The sequence below is a fragment of the Polistes fuscatus genome, unplaced genomic scaffold (assembly GCF_010416935.1).
Source record: "Polistes fuscatus isolate 324 unplaced genomic scaffold, CU_Pfus_HIC Scaffold20, whole genome shotgun sequence".
In the NCBI taxonomy this organism is placed as follows: domain Eukaryota; kingdom Metazoa; phylum Arthropoda; class Insecta; order Hymenoptera; family Vespidae; genus Polistes; species Polistes fuscatus.
In genome coordinates this window covers 380,813-395,395 of record NW_025113097.1, presented here as the reverse complement: position 1 = coordinate 395,395, position 14,583 = coordinate 380,813, and the positions used below count along the sequence as shown (strand labels likewise).

General features: G+C 30.1%; 3 protein-coding genes across 7 annotated transcripts; 2 read left to right on the top strand and 1 right to left on the bottom strand.

The window, feature by feature from the left end:
• Positions 1-227: 227 nt before the first annotated feature.
• LOC122517492 (protein AF-10-like) lies at positions 228-7,840 on the bottom strand. 4 transcript variants are annotated; one of them, XM_043635895.1, is made up of 14 exons: positions 7,243-7,837; positions 7,074-7,153; positions 6,743-6,907; positions 6,463-6,660; positions 5,702-6,379; positions 5,269-5,600; positions 3,703-4,176; positions 3,439-3,622; positions 3,154-3,349; positions 2,803-2,955; positions 2,424-2,691; positions 2,208-2,333; positions 1,961-2,113; positions 228-1,437 (listed from the first exon to the last, which is right to left on the bottom strand). In XM_043635895.1, exons 1-13 carry the CDS (start codon positions 7,349-7,351, stop codon positions 1,963-1,965), a joined length of 3,114 nt encoding a protein of 1,037 aa, XP_043491830.1. In that variant the 5' UTR covers positions 7,352-7,837; the 3' UTR covers positions 228-1,437; positions 1,961-1,962. The 4 variants fall into 4 exon arrangements, with proteins under 4 accessions (XP_043491830.1, XP_043491828.1, XP_043491827.1 ...); XM_043635893.1 differs by lacking the exon at positions 228-1,437 and having other exon boundaries at positions 1,921-2,113; positions 3,148-3,349; positions 5,269-5,347; positions 5,423-5,600; positions 7,243-7,838; XM_043635892.1 differs by lacking the exon at positions 228-1,437 and having other exon boundaries at positions 1,921-2,113; positions 3,148-3,349; positions 7,243-7,838.
• Positions 7,841-8,885: 1,045 nt separating this feature from the next.
• Positions 8,886-11,320, top strand: LOC122517491. 2 transcript variants are annotated; one of them, XM_043635890.1, is made up of 4 exons: positions 8,886-9,151; positions 9,339-9,581; positions 10,257-10,542; positions 10,755-11,320. In XM_043635890.1, exons 2-4 carry the CDS (start codon positions 9,403-9,405, stop codon positions 11,244-11,246), a joined length of 957 nt encoding a protein of 318 aa, XP_043491825.1. In that variant the 5' UTR covers positions 8,886-9,151; positions 9,339-9,402; the 3' UTR covers positions 11,247-11,320. The 2 variants fall into 2 exon arrangements, with proteins under 2 accessions (XP_043491825.1, XP_043491826.1); XM_043635891.1 differs by lacking the exon at positions 9,339-9,581.
• Positions 11,321-11,889: 569 nt separating this feature from the next.
• On the top strand, positions 11,890-14,123 carry LOC122517490. The gene is made up of 3 exons (XM_043635889.1): positions 11,890-12,549; positions 12,931-13,029; positions 13,404-14,123. The coding sequence occupies exons 1-3, from the start codon at positions 12,289-12,291 to the stop codon at positions 13,782-13,784; spliced, it is 741 nt and encodes a 246-aa protein (XP_043491824.1). The 5' UTR covers positions 11,890-12,288; the 3' UTR covers positions 13,785-14,123.
• The last annotated feature ends 460 nt before the right edge of the window (positions 14,124-14,583 follow it).

Below are 14,583 nucleotides of genomic sequence, written 5' to 3'. Positions count from 1 at the left end.
AAAAATTTGTTCAATATTCTTCAAATAATACACATATATGCTTAAGTTTAAAGAATATATATGATATACATATATATGATAGATATATATATATATTGTTTATATATGTTATATATGTATGTATATATATGATATACATATATAAAACATATATACATATAAACAAAATTACAATAACAATAATTAATTTTAAATATGTCAAGAACTTGTTAAAAATATTTAAAAGAAAATATTGTTTAATAATAATAAACTAAGATAAGAGATATGTGTTCATCATAATCACCGAGTACACGTTCTAAACAAATTTGATCGAACTAAAAATTATTTAAAAAACAAAACTTACTTATATAATTTCTTTTCGAAAATCTTATGAGAGTAATATCAAATGCATATCAATGTTTTTCAATATATAATACACAATGTTTCATAGACGTTATAAGTATATCTTACTAATACGCCTCTCTCAATGTATAGAACCATCTCAAAAGATTTCTGGAATTACTATTATTATTATACCGATTAGAGACGCGAATATCGTAGCAAACTTATAAATCACGAGAGCACAGTATTTTTGTAATATAGCTTGTTTTTTTAATTAATTTAACAAATAATCACCTGATGTAATAATTAAGACGTAGAGATAAGTTCATGAAATTAATTTAAAAAACAAAAAAGACAAAAATAATAATTTAAAAAAATTGAAATCTACATGAAACATAATACGCTAATCATGCATTTTTAACTAATAAAACAAAACAAATAATGGCAATCGTACAGACAACCTATTTCATAGCTTTTTTCGGTGGAAGGCAGTGCTCGTGTTGTACAATATCTTTTTTTTTTTTGTTATGCTTTATGCTTTAGTTTAAAATATACATTATAATGTGGCTTTGAAATAGGTTGCATATTCATTATTATACTATAGACAATCCATCATTTTAGTGGAAAATCTTTGATGATGCAATAAAGAAAGTCCTTCAATGTGGCTAATTAAATTAAATATGAAATACATTTGAAATTTCATTTAATATTACATAAATCACGTTTTTTCTTGTCAGAAATGTTCTATGCGTATACAAATTACTCGTGAATTTCCTTATTGCATCACTTTTCTCTTTTTTCTTATTTCTAATTAAAATGTACATCTATATCATATTATTGCTATTTATCGCGATAGCTTAACTTATAGTCTACAACGTTTGTACATCTGTGGATTTGCTGATGATCCTTTACGATGTCAACACTCAGAGATTGATTGTCTCATATGTGCTTGACAAATAAACCAAGAAAAATGTATGTCTCCTATATCGACAACTAATTATCTAATGATTGATATTTTCTAATTAATGACCAAATTGAGTAGCATTCTTGTCTTCGTTCAAGGTTGAAATGTCTCTACTTTACTTTCCTTCTCTTTGGATTATTTTCAATAATTTCCTGCAATTGATTATCTCAAATTTAGATAAACAAATATATTTACCTAATAAGTATCATTTACCGATTTTATAAAATGTTAATTAATAAATTATACTAATATATTTTTCTAACATATTGTATAACATTGAATTTTTTCTCTTAAAAAGCAAACATATATATGTTTTCTTTTCGTGTAAAACATCAGCCTCATATAAATATCCATCATCTTCATTAGTGTGCAATATAATTTGAAATATTAATAATAAATATTGCATAATCGAGTAGAGACTAACAAACATGTGTCAAGTCAAGAATTAAGGGGTAAAATTCTAAATAATAAGATTTAATTATTTCGGCTCTTCAATTAATAAAACAAACAAACAAAAAATGAATTCATACTTGTTAACACGAAGCCTATATCTTCGTGCTTGTTACCTTTCAAATACACTAACAATAAAACACGATCGAACATATTAACTAGCCTTTGTTTTTATCACGTTTTACGGATGCTGAAAGTTTTTCTTTACTTTGTAATAGCATCTACCTTCAGCTAGGTTTACCCGGCGGCCCGTGGTTAGTTGGAGAAGGTCCATGTGAATGAAGATTATGAACGCTACCTACTTGATTACTAGAGAGAGTTGACATTGCTGGTTGATACATCGATGGCATATAACTACTTGATGATTGTGGAACTGATCTAATATAAAAATATTATCAAAATTTTAATTATTACTTTCTTTAAGATTAAAGATGATCATCAGTAAAGTTTAGTTTATTACTCGTCAACGTACCGGGGAACACCACGTAAGGGATCTGGTGTTACTGAAGAATTTCTAACTACTCCCGAGCTACTAGCTGTGGCAGGTGATACAATATTACTTTGTCCTTGTAAATATCCACTTGCTGCTGGACTATGTCTAATATTGTTACCGTCAACGAACAAACAAACAAAAATTCTATTTAAAATACCCATAATTACATTACCAGATAATAGACAGATATGCTACCTTATTGTAGGACTCGGTTGTGGAGCAACCAAAGATCCTCTGTGTTGATACTGAGATAGGGATGCTGCTGCAGGTGGTGAGGGATCCGGTGGCAATCCGTTTTCTAATGTAGTTGGATGGTTTACGGAACTAGAATGAGGTATGTATGTATTATTCACGCGAGTTTCTCGATTAACTCTAGGTACAGCAGCTCCAGATGCTCCAGATGGTACCTCAGGATGGGCGACATTAGCATGTGATGGATTAACCGTTGGATGTACATTATTCGCTGCAAATATTTTCACAAGATTAAGAAAGGAGAAAAAAAAGAAAAATTTACTATAATAGAAAAATAAGAAAACTTTTTATTCGAAATTATTTAATCTAATATTTTTTTTACCTGGATGTGTACTCGGTTGAGTTGTTAAAGGAATTGCTAGTCTAGCATTCACTGCTAATAAATGATCTCTCCTCTGTAAAAGACTATTTACGTGTTCCTCTAATCTGACATTTTCAGCTCTCAGCTGATGAAGACACGAAAGTAGTGATGCAACTATAATAAGGTTTAATTAGAAATGCATATTATATATATATATGTATAAGTAAAAACATCGCTAAGCAAAAAGTAGTACGGTCTGATGGTTGATACTAAAAAATAAGATTAAAATGTTTGTAAAAATTCAATGGAAGAAGGAAAAAACTCAAAGAATCGACGTAAGCATAATAATGTTTTTTCTTGCCATACACTCACTATCAAAATGCTGCGCTTGCTCCATTAAAAACTGACTGCCCTGTTCCCATTGTCTCTCTAACAGCTGATCTAAAGTTTGCGGAATCACTCCACTACCTAATGTTCCAGAACTCGCAGTACTAATATTTGTATTACTGTTTGTTGAAAATACAGATGAAAAAGAGGTAGGTGCCGTAGTTGTTTGATTCGATCGTATCTATTTAGATAATATAAATATGATTATTATGTAATTTCCAAAAAAGAAAAAAAGAGATTGGTTACTATTATTATTTACAAGAAACTTACAGAGGCTATTACACGACTGTGTAACTGTGGACCAACTAAAGTAGCTGTTGAATTATTTGCTTCTGTAAAAATAGAATGAGCCTCCAATTCTTGTGATAATGTATCAGACATCTTTTGTGCCATCGTCGAAGTTGGATTTAATTGATTTCCTAACATGTGTGGCGCACTAACCCCATTTTGAAATCTACGCATAGTAAAAATTGAGGAATAGAATTCGATAAATGAACATATTTTAAAATCAATAATATTAGTTAGAATTCTTACAGCTTAATATCTTTTTCCTCTTTATTATTATTTGTCATAGTTGTTGGTGTATTAGATGCCGGTGGTGTAGGCGTCGTAGATGCTGGACAAGTACTTTTTCTTTTGCGACGTCCTGGACCGTTGCTACTCATACTTTCAGAACCTGGACTACTAGGAGGTGAATCTTTAACAGTAGGACCCATCGAGCCTACTGAACCAATACTACTAAAATGGCCACCAGTTACCAATGAAGGACCTTGTATTATCGAAGGAACAGGTGCTACTGATACAGTTGGCGGAGATGTTTGATGATTGCTTCTTCCACCTCTTTTAGAAGTCGTAACAACTGCACTACTAGATACAGATGTTGCAATCGAAGATATTGGCAGCTGTGATTGAGCTTGAGATTGTGGCTGTGTTTGTGCTAATGCTGGTTGACTATTAGATGACCCACGTTTTGGTTTACGAACTTTATCTTTGTCTGAAGATTGAGATCTAGAAAGTAATAAAGTCCAATAATAAACTATGCTAAGGGAAATAGGTAAAATCTATAGTGAAAAACAATAGAAAAAGAATTATTAATATAAAAGATAAATTGTACTTTTTCTTCTTCTTATACTTATGTATATATATAATATATATATAATATATATATATAATGTTCAAGTTCAACTGTACGTTATTACCGCTTTAAATTCACGTTACACCCTTCCTCCGTTCGTTGCCCATCAGGCTTCTTATAGTGGGAAAAATAAACATAACCTCGCAATAAACGTTTCACTAAATAAACTTATTCGGAAAAGTTATGGAACAATTTCATTGGTCTAAAAACACTTATTTCTATTTCCAAAAAATTTAAATAATTCTAATATCGTATAAAATAATAAAATAGATAATTTCTAAATGACCTCGAGTGAAGCATTGTGCTCGAACACACGAATCAGATCACTAGATAAACATATAATGGTTTTCAAATTATTCTCTTGCACTTTGTGTTGTATAATCGTGCGTCGTTTACAATTAAACACTATTTTTTAACAAATTCCACATAAATAAAAAACACTTTTTCACTGAAACAGACAGAAAATAAAAAAGGGAATAGACTAGGACGCGTAAAAAGGTTAGAATGACCTGATTGTTTACTCCTCGTGGCAGCCATTTTGAACGCGCTTAGAGAACTCGAAAATTCCTATTGTTATATATATTCTTAAAAAATTTTTGTTAAATTTAATTTTTTTTAAATAGTTATCAATATTTTACAATCTCGTTAAATCATTGAAAAATATCTATTATTTAACACTTAATAAATGTGTGGAATATTCAAAAATCTATATAAAAATAATTTAAAAATAATTATAAAATATGTGTGTGTGTGTGTGTGTTAACACGTTCTAGCAGAAAATCGAATAATGCACGTAATCTTATCACTTATGCTTTAAAATTTGTATTTATGGGAATATATTGAAACAATATATTTGAATTTGTGGACATTTTGATTTTTTTTCAGAAACACAAAAATAAAATCTAATTTAATATAAGATACAACATTTACGAATATATATATATATATATATATTTAATACTTACCGAGATCTTTTAGTAGGAGCTTCTTCTAATGTAAACCTCTCTGTACTTGGCATGATACTAGATCTTGGCTCGGTGTTAGCTGCAGTAGTAATAATACTTTGTTGTAATTGTTGATACAACGTAGGAGCGCTTGTTACTACACTTTGGGCAGTACCAGAGAGAGATGCAGCAGTTAAGGGAACAGAAACAACTATACTATTCGATGTAGTAGTTGGTGATTGGATAGACGTTGATGATTGAGATTGCGTTACTGACATTATCACAGGTGTAGTTGTTGCTTCCGTAGTAACTGGAGTACTAGATGCGGATTGTACCGGACTGTCGATTTTTAACTGTAATTTATAAAATATTAGACTACTCATTAAATATTTAATTTTACTTTCAATTTCATGATAGAAAGTTGAAGCTTATACATTGAAAAAAGTTAAGGTACCTTTTTTACTCTTTCAGGCTCAGTTGTCGTACTAAGACTAGTGGCTTCGGTTATAGTAGGTTGTACATTATTACTTGAAACTGATTGCTGAACTACTGAACTAACAGCAACTACTACAGATCCACTAGCTTCAGAACTGACAGATTGATTTGAATTTTCATTTCCTATCACAGTTGGTGTACGCGCACCAGTCTTTCTTCGTTTACTTGTATGACTTGAACCCTTATTGGATTGTGAGGAATTAGATTTCGTTTGACTACTATTTTTATGAATCAAATTCGAATTAGAACTCGTCTTTATATTAGCAGTTGTAACAGCAGTTGCTGCTGTCACCGAAGCAGATCCATCGTGTCCAAATACGCTTTCTGACTGTGTAACAATAGTTTCTACAAAATTTGATGTCGTAAATTTTCCAGTATTTGCAGAACCATCTTTGGGAGTATTACGACCACTGCTACTCTTGGTGTCATCAGCAACACCATTTATTTCTACGTTTGGACTAGTATTAGACTTATTTTTAGAATTTGTAGTTGATTTTGAACTGGATCCTTTCCTTTTACTACTTGATGATGATTTTATCGGAGTCTCTGCTTCCTTTTCAGGAGATGAATCTGATGATCCATTGTCAGCAGGTATAGGTTTGTATGGTGGTATAGTTTTAACGTTACCACCTTTTTTCTATAAATCAAATATATTTTTAACATTAATGTAAATAAATAAAAAAGATAAAAACATTATAATGAAAGAGCAATAATGCCAACCAATTTCGAATAATGGTGCTGGCAATATCCACAATATTTAACATTGTCAAGATAGTTGCCAGCTTCTTCGCAAAGTAAACCAAGAGCTTGAGCGCAGGTAACGTGAAATTGCTGCCTGCAGCCTGTCTTATTACACTGCATACAAGCTCCAACATTTGCTCTACTTCCTCTACCTTGTTCTTCGCAAATATAACAAGACTGAAATAATAATCACAATTGATATAAGTATATTCTTGTCTCAGAATAATATTACAAATACATAGTTAGAAATAATACCCACTTTACTAAATCTTTCAGAAGGTATAAGCTGTAATATAATTGGTTCCATTGTTGTAACATTGCCAAAGCGCACTTCTGGAATATAAAGAGCGCAGACAACATGGGCCCAACCAGCTTGATCCGTCCTTTTGAGTGCTCCATCTTTGCTCGGGCATAATTCACAGCGCTGATCCAATATTTTGTATTAAAAAAATCATATATTACATTTTGGATATAATCCAGACAACAATTCATCATCATCTTTAGATATATATATATATATTTATAACAATATCTTTTAAATAAGTTCTATGCGATGTCAAATAGGAATATCAAAAATAGAATAAACTTACCACGCGTGCGCTTCTTTCTTGCGATTCACATTTTCTACAATACCAAGGTCCTGTTGGTACGGTAACAATTCCATAGCACGCTGCAAATATAAACATAATATTATTCTAATCGATATAAAAATATTAATTAGAAGAAATGTATCGGTATGAATAAGCGGATAATGCAAACCTTGATGTACAGCGACAGTACATCCCTGTCCATCGCAATAGACCAGCGGATTCTCGGTCCAACCCCTCTCATCAGAACACACACAGCACCCTCCAAGCATCTCCTTCATGCTGTGCTACAAACAATTCGGAAGAGGAGACTAGCATGAGGAGCTAGGCGAACCGTAGACGGCGACGGGAATGACGCTTGGCCTCCCCATGCGGTTGCATCCTGGCGATGACGATTATCGAATATCGTATCCACTTTTAGAATCCTTCAATTTAAAGATGCACATAAGCACGCACGCACGCACGTACGCACGAACGTACGTACGTACCCTCGTGCACGCGCGTGACGCATATAACGAGGCCGAATTCTTACGAACGCTCCACGCGCCTTTTAATTTATTCTCAAAAACTTATCAAAGCTTTCTACTAATCGTTTTTTTTAAACTAAGAAGAAACTATTTGATATTAAACACCCGCTAATCCTACACCCAGGAGTTGTACACAAATATCTTTTTAAGAAGCGTGATAGGACGGTTTGTTATTTACGACGGCGCTCTATTTGTTTCGCTGCACGGCCATCTTATTTAGTTGTCGCGCGCGTTACGCGCATGCGCATACTCAACTACTCTACCCGCGAAAACAAAAAGCTTTATTCAGACGTTCAAATTCCTAAGAACGAGGCTTTAATGAAAAGGTTTTTATTTTAAAATTAATCATATTTCCTATTATCTTCCTTGGATTATTATTCGCTTATAATAGAAATAATCATTTATTACAAATTACTAAATATTATTATAATAGAAAAGATAAGCATTATCATTTGATCGTAAAAAAGCCAATCAAATCGTTAACACGCTAAAGAATCAACCAATGATCGTTTCTATAATATAGTTGTTATAAATCAACTAAATCTACTATCGATAGTTTAAATCGATCAATTTTAAATTGGATTTTTCTTCTGTGTCTTTTAATGAGTTTGACAATCCTGTAAATATATATATATATTATATATATACACAAATCGATTAGATCATTTGCTTTCATGCAAAGTCTTGTCAAATTCTGTTAGTACTGAAACGAACGCGTTTAATAAATTTTTATACGTGTCCTGTATTTCTGCATGTATTTGTACCTCTCCTAAAAGTATTTTTCTCGTAAGTAAAGTTTGATTTTTGTATCTTCATTTGAAAAAAGTATCTTTGGTTTGTTAATTTACTTAATTTTATTTCTATTCATATCTATAAAAACTTTCATTGTTACAGATTTTTTAGTAATATGTTATCGTATTTTAATTAATGTTCTTAAATGACAATTTTTGTTTATCTACTTTGTTTTACGATTACATAAGTTCAAGGGAAGAAATTTGTAACACGCGATGAGATTATTTAAATTAGGAGAATCGAAAGAAAAGAAAAAAAAGAAAAAAAGAAAAAAGAAAAAAGAAAAAGATAATGAAGAAGAAGAAGAAGGACTTTTGTAATTTGTAATAATTATTAGTCCAACAGAAATAAAAATGGTTACCGTTATAATTATAGTTCTGTCGATTTTATAATTACAATAGTTTGTTAGAAAGAAATTATGAAAGAAATGAAGAAAAAATGAATATAATAACTTAAACTAAACTACTCGAAGAGAAATGTAGTACTAACGTTTGAATATATATTTATAAAACAATTTCTTGGTTTGCGCAAATGCGAGTTGATACGTGCAATGTATCTATATATATCTTAGTTTCACTTTGCTGTATCTCACGAACGAAATGGCCTTGCAAAAACGGAATGTCTGTGATTCTTCGCTGCTTAGCAGCAAATTCTTTTCGAGAATTTCATTTAATTCGAAATCGTTTGAAAATAAAGTCCTACGAGAGTAATTAAATTAAATTAACACATTTCGAAGAGAGAATGTAAAACGATAAAACGACGGTAAGTAATAAAAAAGAAATATCGTTTAAGAAAAGAGAATAAAAAGAAAATTAAATATAAATTAATACTCTTTCAATCGCTAAAACGACGGTGAATCACGAAGTAAAATAAAGAAATAAAGTTTATGATTTTTCATTTTTATCTATGATAAACGACAAAATGAACACAATATTTTGTGTGCCGTTAGTTTTGAAAGTCTAAAAGATGTTCGAGATATTGCGTTATCTTCTAACGTGAGGGAAAAATGATAAATGAGTGGAAGTGTATATATATGTACATATATATATATGAGGAAACATGCGTTCTTACGAAACAGAACGCTTTCTTATCGACAGAACTTATTAACTATGAAAAAAAATGTGTTCCACGTTAAATATGACCAGTATTTCTCGAACTGTTGTGGAGGAATCATCTACGTTACAAAAATGGGGTATGTCTCGAAATTTTTATTGTCATGGTCACTTAAAAAAAAAAAAAAACTTCTAATTGTATTTTTATTATTTACAAAAATTATTTGTTCTTATATTTTACCATTTTTTTTCATATATTTTCATATTTTTTCATATATTTTACCATTGAAAAAAAAAATAAATTTTGAGAATTCCTAGCATGGAAAAACTTAAAAAAATAACTACATAAAGAGATGCAAATATGTAAACATATAAAGAGGAAATAATGAATGTTATCTATCTCGTTTTATGACGAACGTATTCGTTATCCTAACTGATTTACTTTTCTTATAATGTTTATCATTAAATATACAATTCCACGAATTAATACTGAGTGAAATACTGACAGAGAGAAATGAAAAATATCTCGAATTAAATAAAACAAATATTTTCGATGCACAAACTTATCTATTAATGAATAATTATGTATATTATTTTCAAGATAAGATTTCAAAATTATTAATAGAAGTATTGAAAACTGATGAAACTTTCGACGATATTTAATTATCGATTATAATAATCGATTAAATTGAAATTGAAATTGAAATTTAATGTAAATTTTGTTTCGTTATTTTGCATTTTTTTCTAAGATAAACGACTAAATTATAATGAATATAAATGTTTATTGTTCGTGCATGATCATTCGTATGTGATAGAGCACGAAAGAGAATGTCATCTTATCGGCTGTGGGGTTCAACGGAGGACGGAGCCATAGAATTTGAGTCGTTGACAAACGAGACATTATCAGGTGCTCTCGAAGTTATGAGAACCAGTTTCTTTACTGGAGAGAATGTAAGCAAGGCCGTAGGTGTTGTATCAGAACCTGGTGCTGTCGATGAACTCATCGAACTTTGTCTGGACGCCGCAAAAGACGGCGTTAGCGTCGTTGCCATCGAGGTCGAGACCGGCGATGTAGTTGGCGCACTTTTCAACAAAATTCAAGTAATTCATTCAAACGTTTAATCTTTATTATGTTTATTTCAATAATAATTATCTTACGAAAGATAAATCAAACCTTTCTAATTTATTTGTAAGATAATTGTAAGACACATCTGTAATTCAAATTCAAATTCAAATTCAAATTCAATCGTGCGCGCGCGCGCTTGAAATCGAATCGATGTATAAATATAATTTGTAAAATATTGTTATTTTAGGTCCCTGGAAATCCAACGGAAAAAAGTTCATTCGAACGTTTCAGTGAAACTTGTAAATACAAATCGTCGAAAGCACTGGTAGATTTCATGATCGACATTGACTCCCGCTTCAATATCTTCAAGCACTACAACGCGAAATGCATTTTGGAAATAATGTTTTTATCGGTATTACCGGAATATTCTAAACGTAGAATAGGCGAACTTTTGGTCTCGTCGTCTTTAGAAATTGCTAGGGAATTGAAACGGGGAAAGCAGGCCAAGATTCCTGTTTTGGTTAAAGATACCAATTCTATAATTAATTATAATGCAATACCGACATTAGCTTCAGTAATATGTACCTCGAATTATTCGATAAAAATTTGTGTCAAGTTGGGTTTCGAAATATTGTTAAATACCAGTTTCGATGATTTCGAAATTGATGGGAAGAAATATAGCGAGATACTTAATAACGAGCATAAAGATTGCTGTTTGGTCGTTAAAAGAATCTCGTAAACATTTTTATCTACCTTGAAATTATTTTCATAATAATTACTATATAATATTAACTATATAATATACTATATTAACATTAATTACAAACAAATATCCAATATTTATACGATTTTAGAATAGAAATGTTACTTTTTTTAATGGCACGAAAGTAAATAATATAAAAGAAAATCTTTGAAAGATATGCTTTTATCGAAGCGACAGTAAAACGTATGACAAAACTATCGATTCAACTGTTAAACTAGAGTCTTTACGTAATAGCATTGATATATGTATAGTACCAGAAGATATATTATTCGTGTAATGTCAATATGAATATGGAAACGTTTTCGTTCGACGACAGTTTAAAAGGCTATATAAATCACATATATAAATTTATATACAACATGTATTAATATTAAGCTAATTGTCATTTTCATTCAACTCGTTATTAATTAAAATAATGATGTTTTGTTTGAAATCAAATTATTTTACAAAGAATATTGATAATATATGTATATATTATTATCAATAAAAGATATTCTCGTACATTTATACATATACATAATAAATACACATGAAAAGTTACTTATTTGATTAGTTATATAACAGAAAATATTTCATTATTAATGATATGAAATAATCGTAAAAGCATTATCATGAAAACTTGCTTGTTTGCTGTACGTTATCAATGAAATATTTAAAGACCAGATTTATAAAGTAAAATATTGAAAGAGCGTAGGCGTTGCATGTATGCACACGCTCACAACTGTAATATTTCTTGATTGCAAGATCGAATTAAGTTCAGTAGTTTGGAAGCTATTGTCCATGTAAGCTCGTCTTCTTCTACAAATGCAAGATATCGTGATAATTCTTATACTTTTATCTGTAACATATATTCGTAAGAGGAATTTGACTTGACAACGACGACGCGACGTGCGATAAAACGCGAAATAAAATATAAATTTGATAAATTATCGTGTTAACACGTAGAGGAGTATTACTTTTTTATATCAAATGAATCCAATACGATTTTCTCGCGAGTTGTGGTTATACTGTTAGAAAAATGGAATCCAAATTAATTTTAAACGAAGGTGGAATAGACTACGTATTGCTCACAAAAGATAGATTAGAAGATGCATTACGTATTCAAGCTAATACGATGGTCCATGAAAATATGGCTATAGGATTGGGAATGTTCGAGGAACCTGGTGCACCCGAGGAAATGCAATTGATTTTTAAGGAAGTTGTTAAAGATGGAATTTCAATAATCGCTTTAGACAGTGACACGAAACAAATTGCTGGGGTGATATTCAATAAGATGCATGCAAGTATAATCATTTTTATATATTTTACTTTATATATAATATTATTTTTATATATTACTTTTTAATATTATTTATTTTTACATTGCCTATATATTAAGTTTTTTTTTATTATTATATAATAATGTAAAAATGATATAGTAAGAAAGTGTTGAAAAATGTTGAAAAATGTTGAAAAATGTTGGTTTAATAACGTCAAGAAGGAGTGGGGGATAAAAAGGGGCAATTGTCTAATCGTCTTCAATCACGTTAACTCGACGCGAAGTCGAGTTAACTTCGTTACGTATAAAAGATAGACGTTTTCTTATTTCCATTTGATAAGGTAAAAAAAAGAAAAAGAAAAAGAAAATCTTAATAAGATAATACGTCTCTTTTATTTGAAGATTCCTTTGAAAGAAGGAGAGGAGGATGCAATTGGGAGATTCGCGAATCAAAATATGAAGCATCGTTCTTGTATCGAGCTTATTTGTTTTCTTAATAACGTAAGTATTTAAACAATATATTAATCTAATAAATAACAGGCATATAAAATTATGCCCATAATTATGAAAGTGGTCCAAGTCATATATTTCTTGTTTCGAGATATTTCAACGAATTACATTTGAAAATTCAATGAATTCTATATAATATTGAAATAAAAAACACTATCTAACGGTTCATTTTTAACAATATCGTAAAAATTACATTGAATTACAATAAAGTTATTTTTTTTTTTTTTTTAATTTTCACTTAGACCACTTTCATAATTATGGGCACGATTATATCTAATATAACACGTACGTAACGAAATCACCGATTAATTGAAATTTCTCAATTTTTCGTAACTTCTATTTTTCCTCTATTTTCATTTATTTAGTTCGAATCGAAGGTGAATTTATTCGAGAAATATGACACCGATGCCATATTGGAAATGTTTTACATCGCAACAGATACGAAATATCGTAGACGTGGAATCGGTCTTGGATTAACGAAATCTAGTTTAACATTAGGAAAAATGTTGCAGAAAGGTGAGATTAAAAAAGTCTCGATGGGGGGGGAAATTGTTTTGGAAAATGCTATACCAAATATAGCGATAGCTATTTATTCCTCGAATTATTCGATACGTATCGGCGAGAAATTAGGTGGTGAATTTTTAGCTGAATTGTTATACGAAGATTATACGTTTAATGGTAAAAAAATGTCGGAGAGGATCGATAGTAATCATAAAAGGGTTACATTAGTTGCCTTTAAATTATAAACGAAAAGGCACAACATTGTTATATTATAATCATATTTTTTGCGTTTTAATGGTAAACGATAGATAATTGTTTTTTTTTCCTTTTTTTTTCTTTTTTTTCTTTTTTTCTTATATCTTTATTCTACATCATATTATACTATACCTAACCCACTTGTCTTCGTTTCTAATACCCATTTTCAAATCGATAATTTGAATCTTTTTCCATAGATATTCATAAGTTTCTACCATAAATATTGTATCTCGTTTAGGAAGACGCCTTGTATATAAATATACGGCACTGTTGATCGCGCGCTGGCTAATATATAGTAACATTATTATTAAAGCGTCAATCTGAAAGAAGCGCAATGGCAATTCTTATTTATTTAAGTATTTTTTCTTTTTTTTCTTCTTTTCTTTTCTTCTTTTCTTTTTTTTTTCCCCCATTTCTTTCACACTTATACATTACTTTGTAATTATTATGCGATATGCAAGGTGGGCCGAAAGTTGTTTCGAGATCGTTTAAAAAATTTAATTAAATTTACAAAAATTAAATAAATTACAAAATTACGTATTATCAATTATTCCTTTCAATACAAATATTATGATAAACATTTCCAAAATTTTCCTATTGAATTATGATTAATCGTAAATTTATGAAAAATTACATTTTTTAATCTCGCGTAAATTTCAAATGAAAATATATAATTTTGATGAAAAGAAAATTTGTTATATCGAAAAAGTTTCGAAGAAATATAATAATTAATTTGTTCAGATCAACCTCTAAAAAAACTTTGTAGGCCGACCCTGTATTTCGTGCATC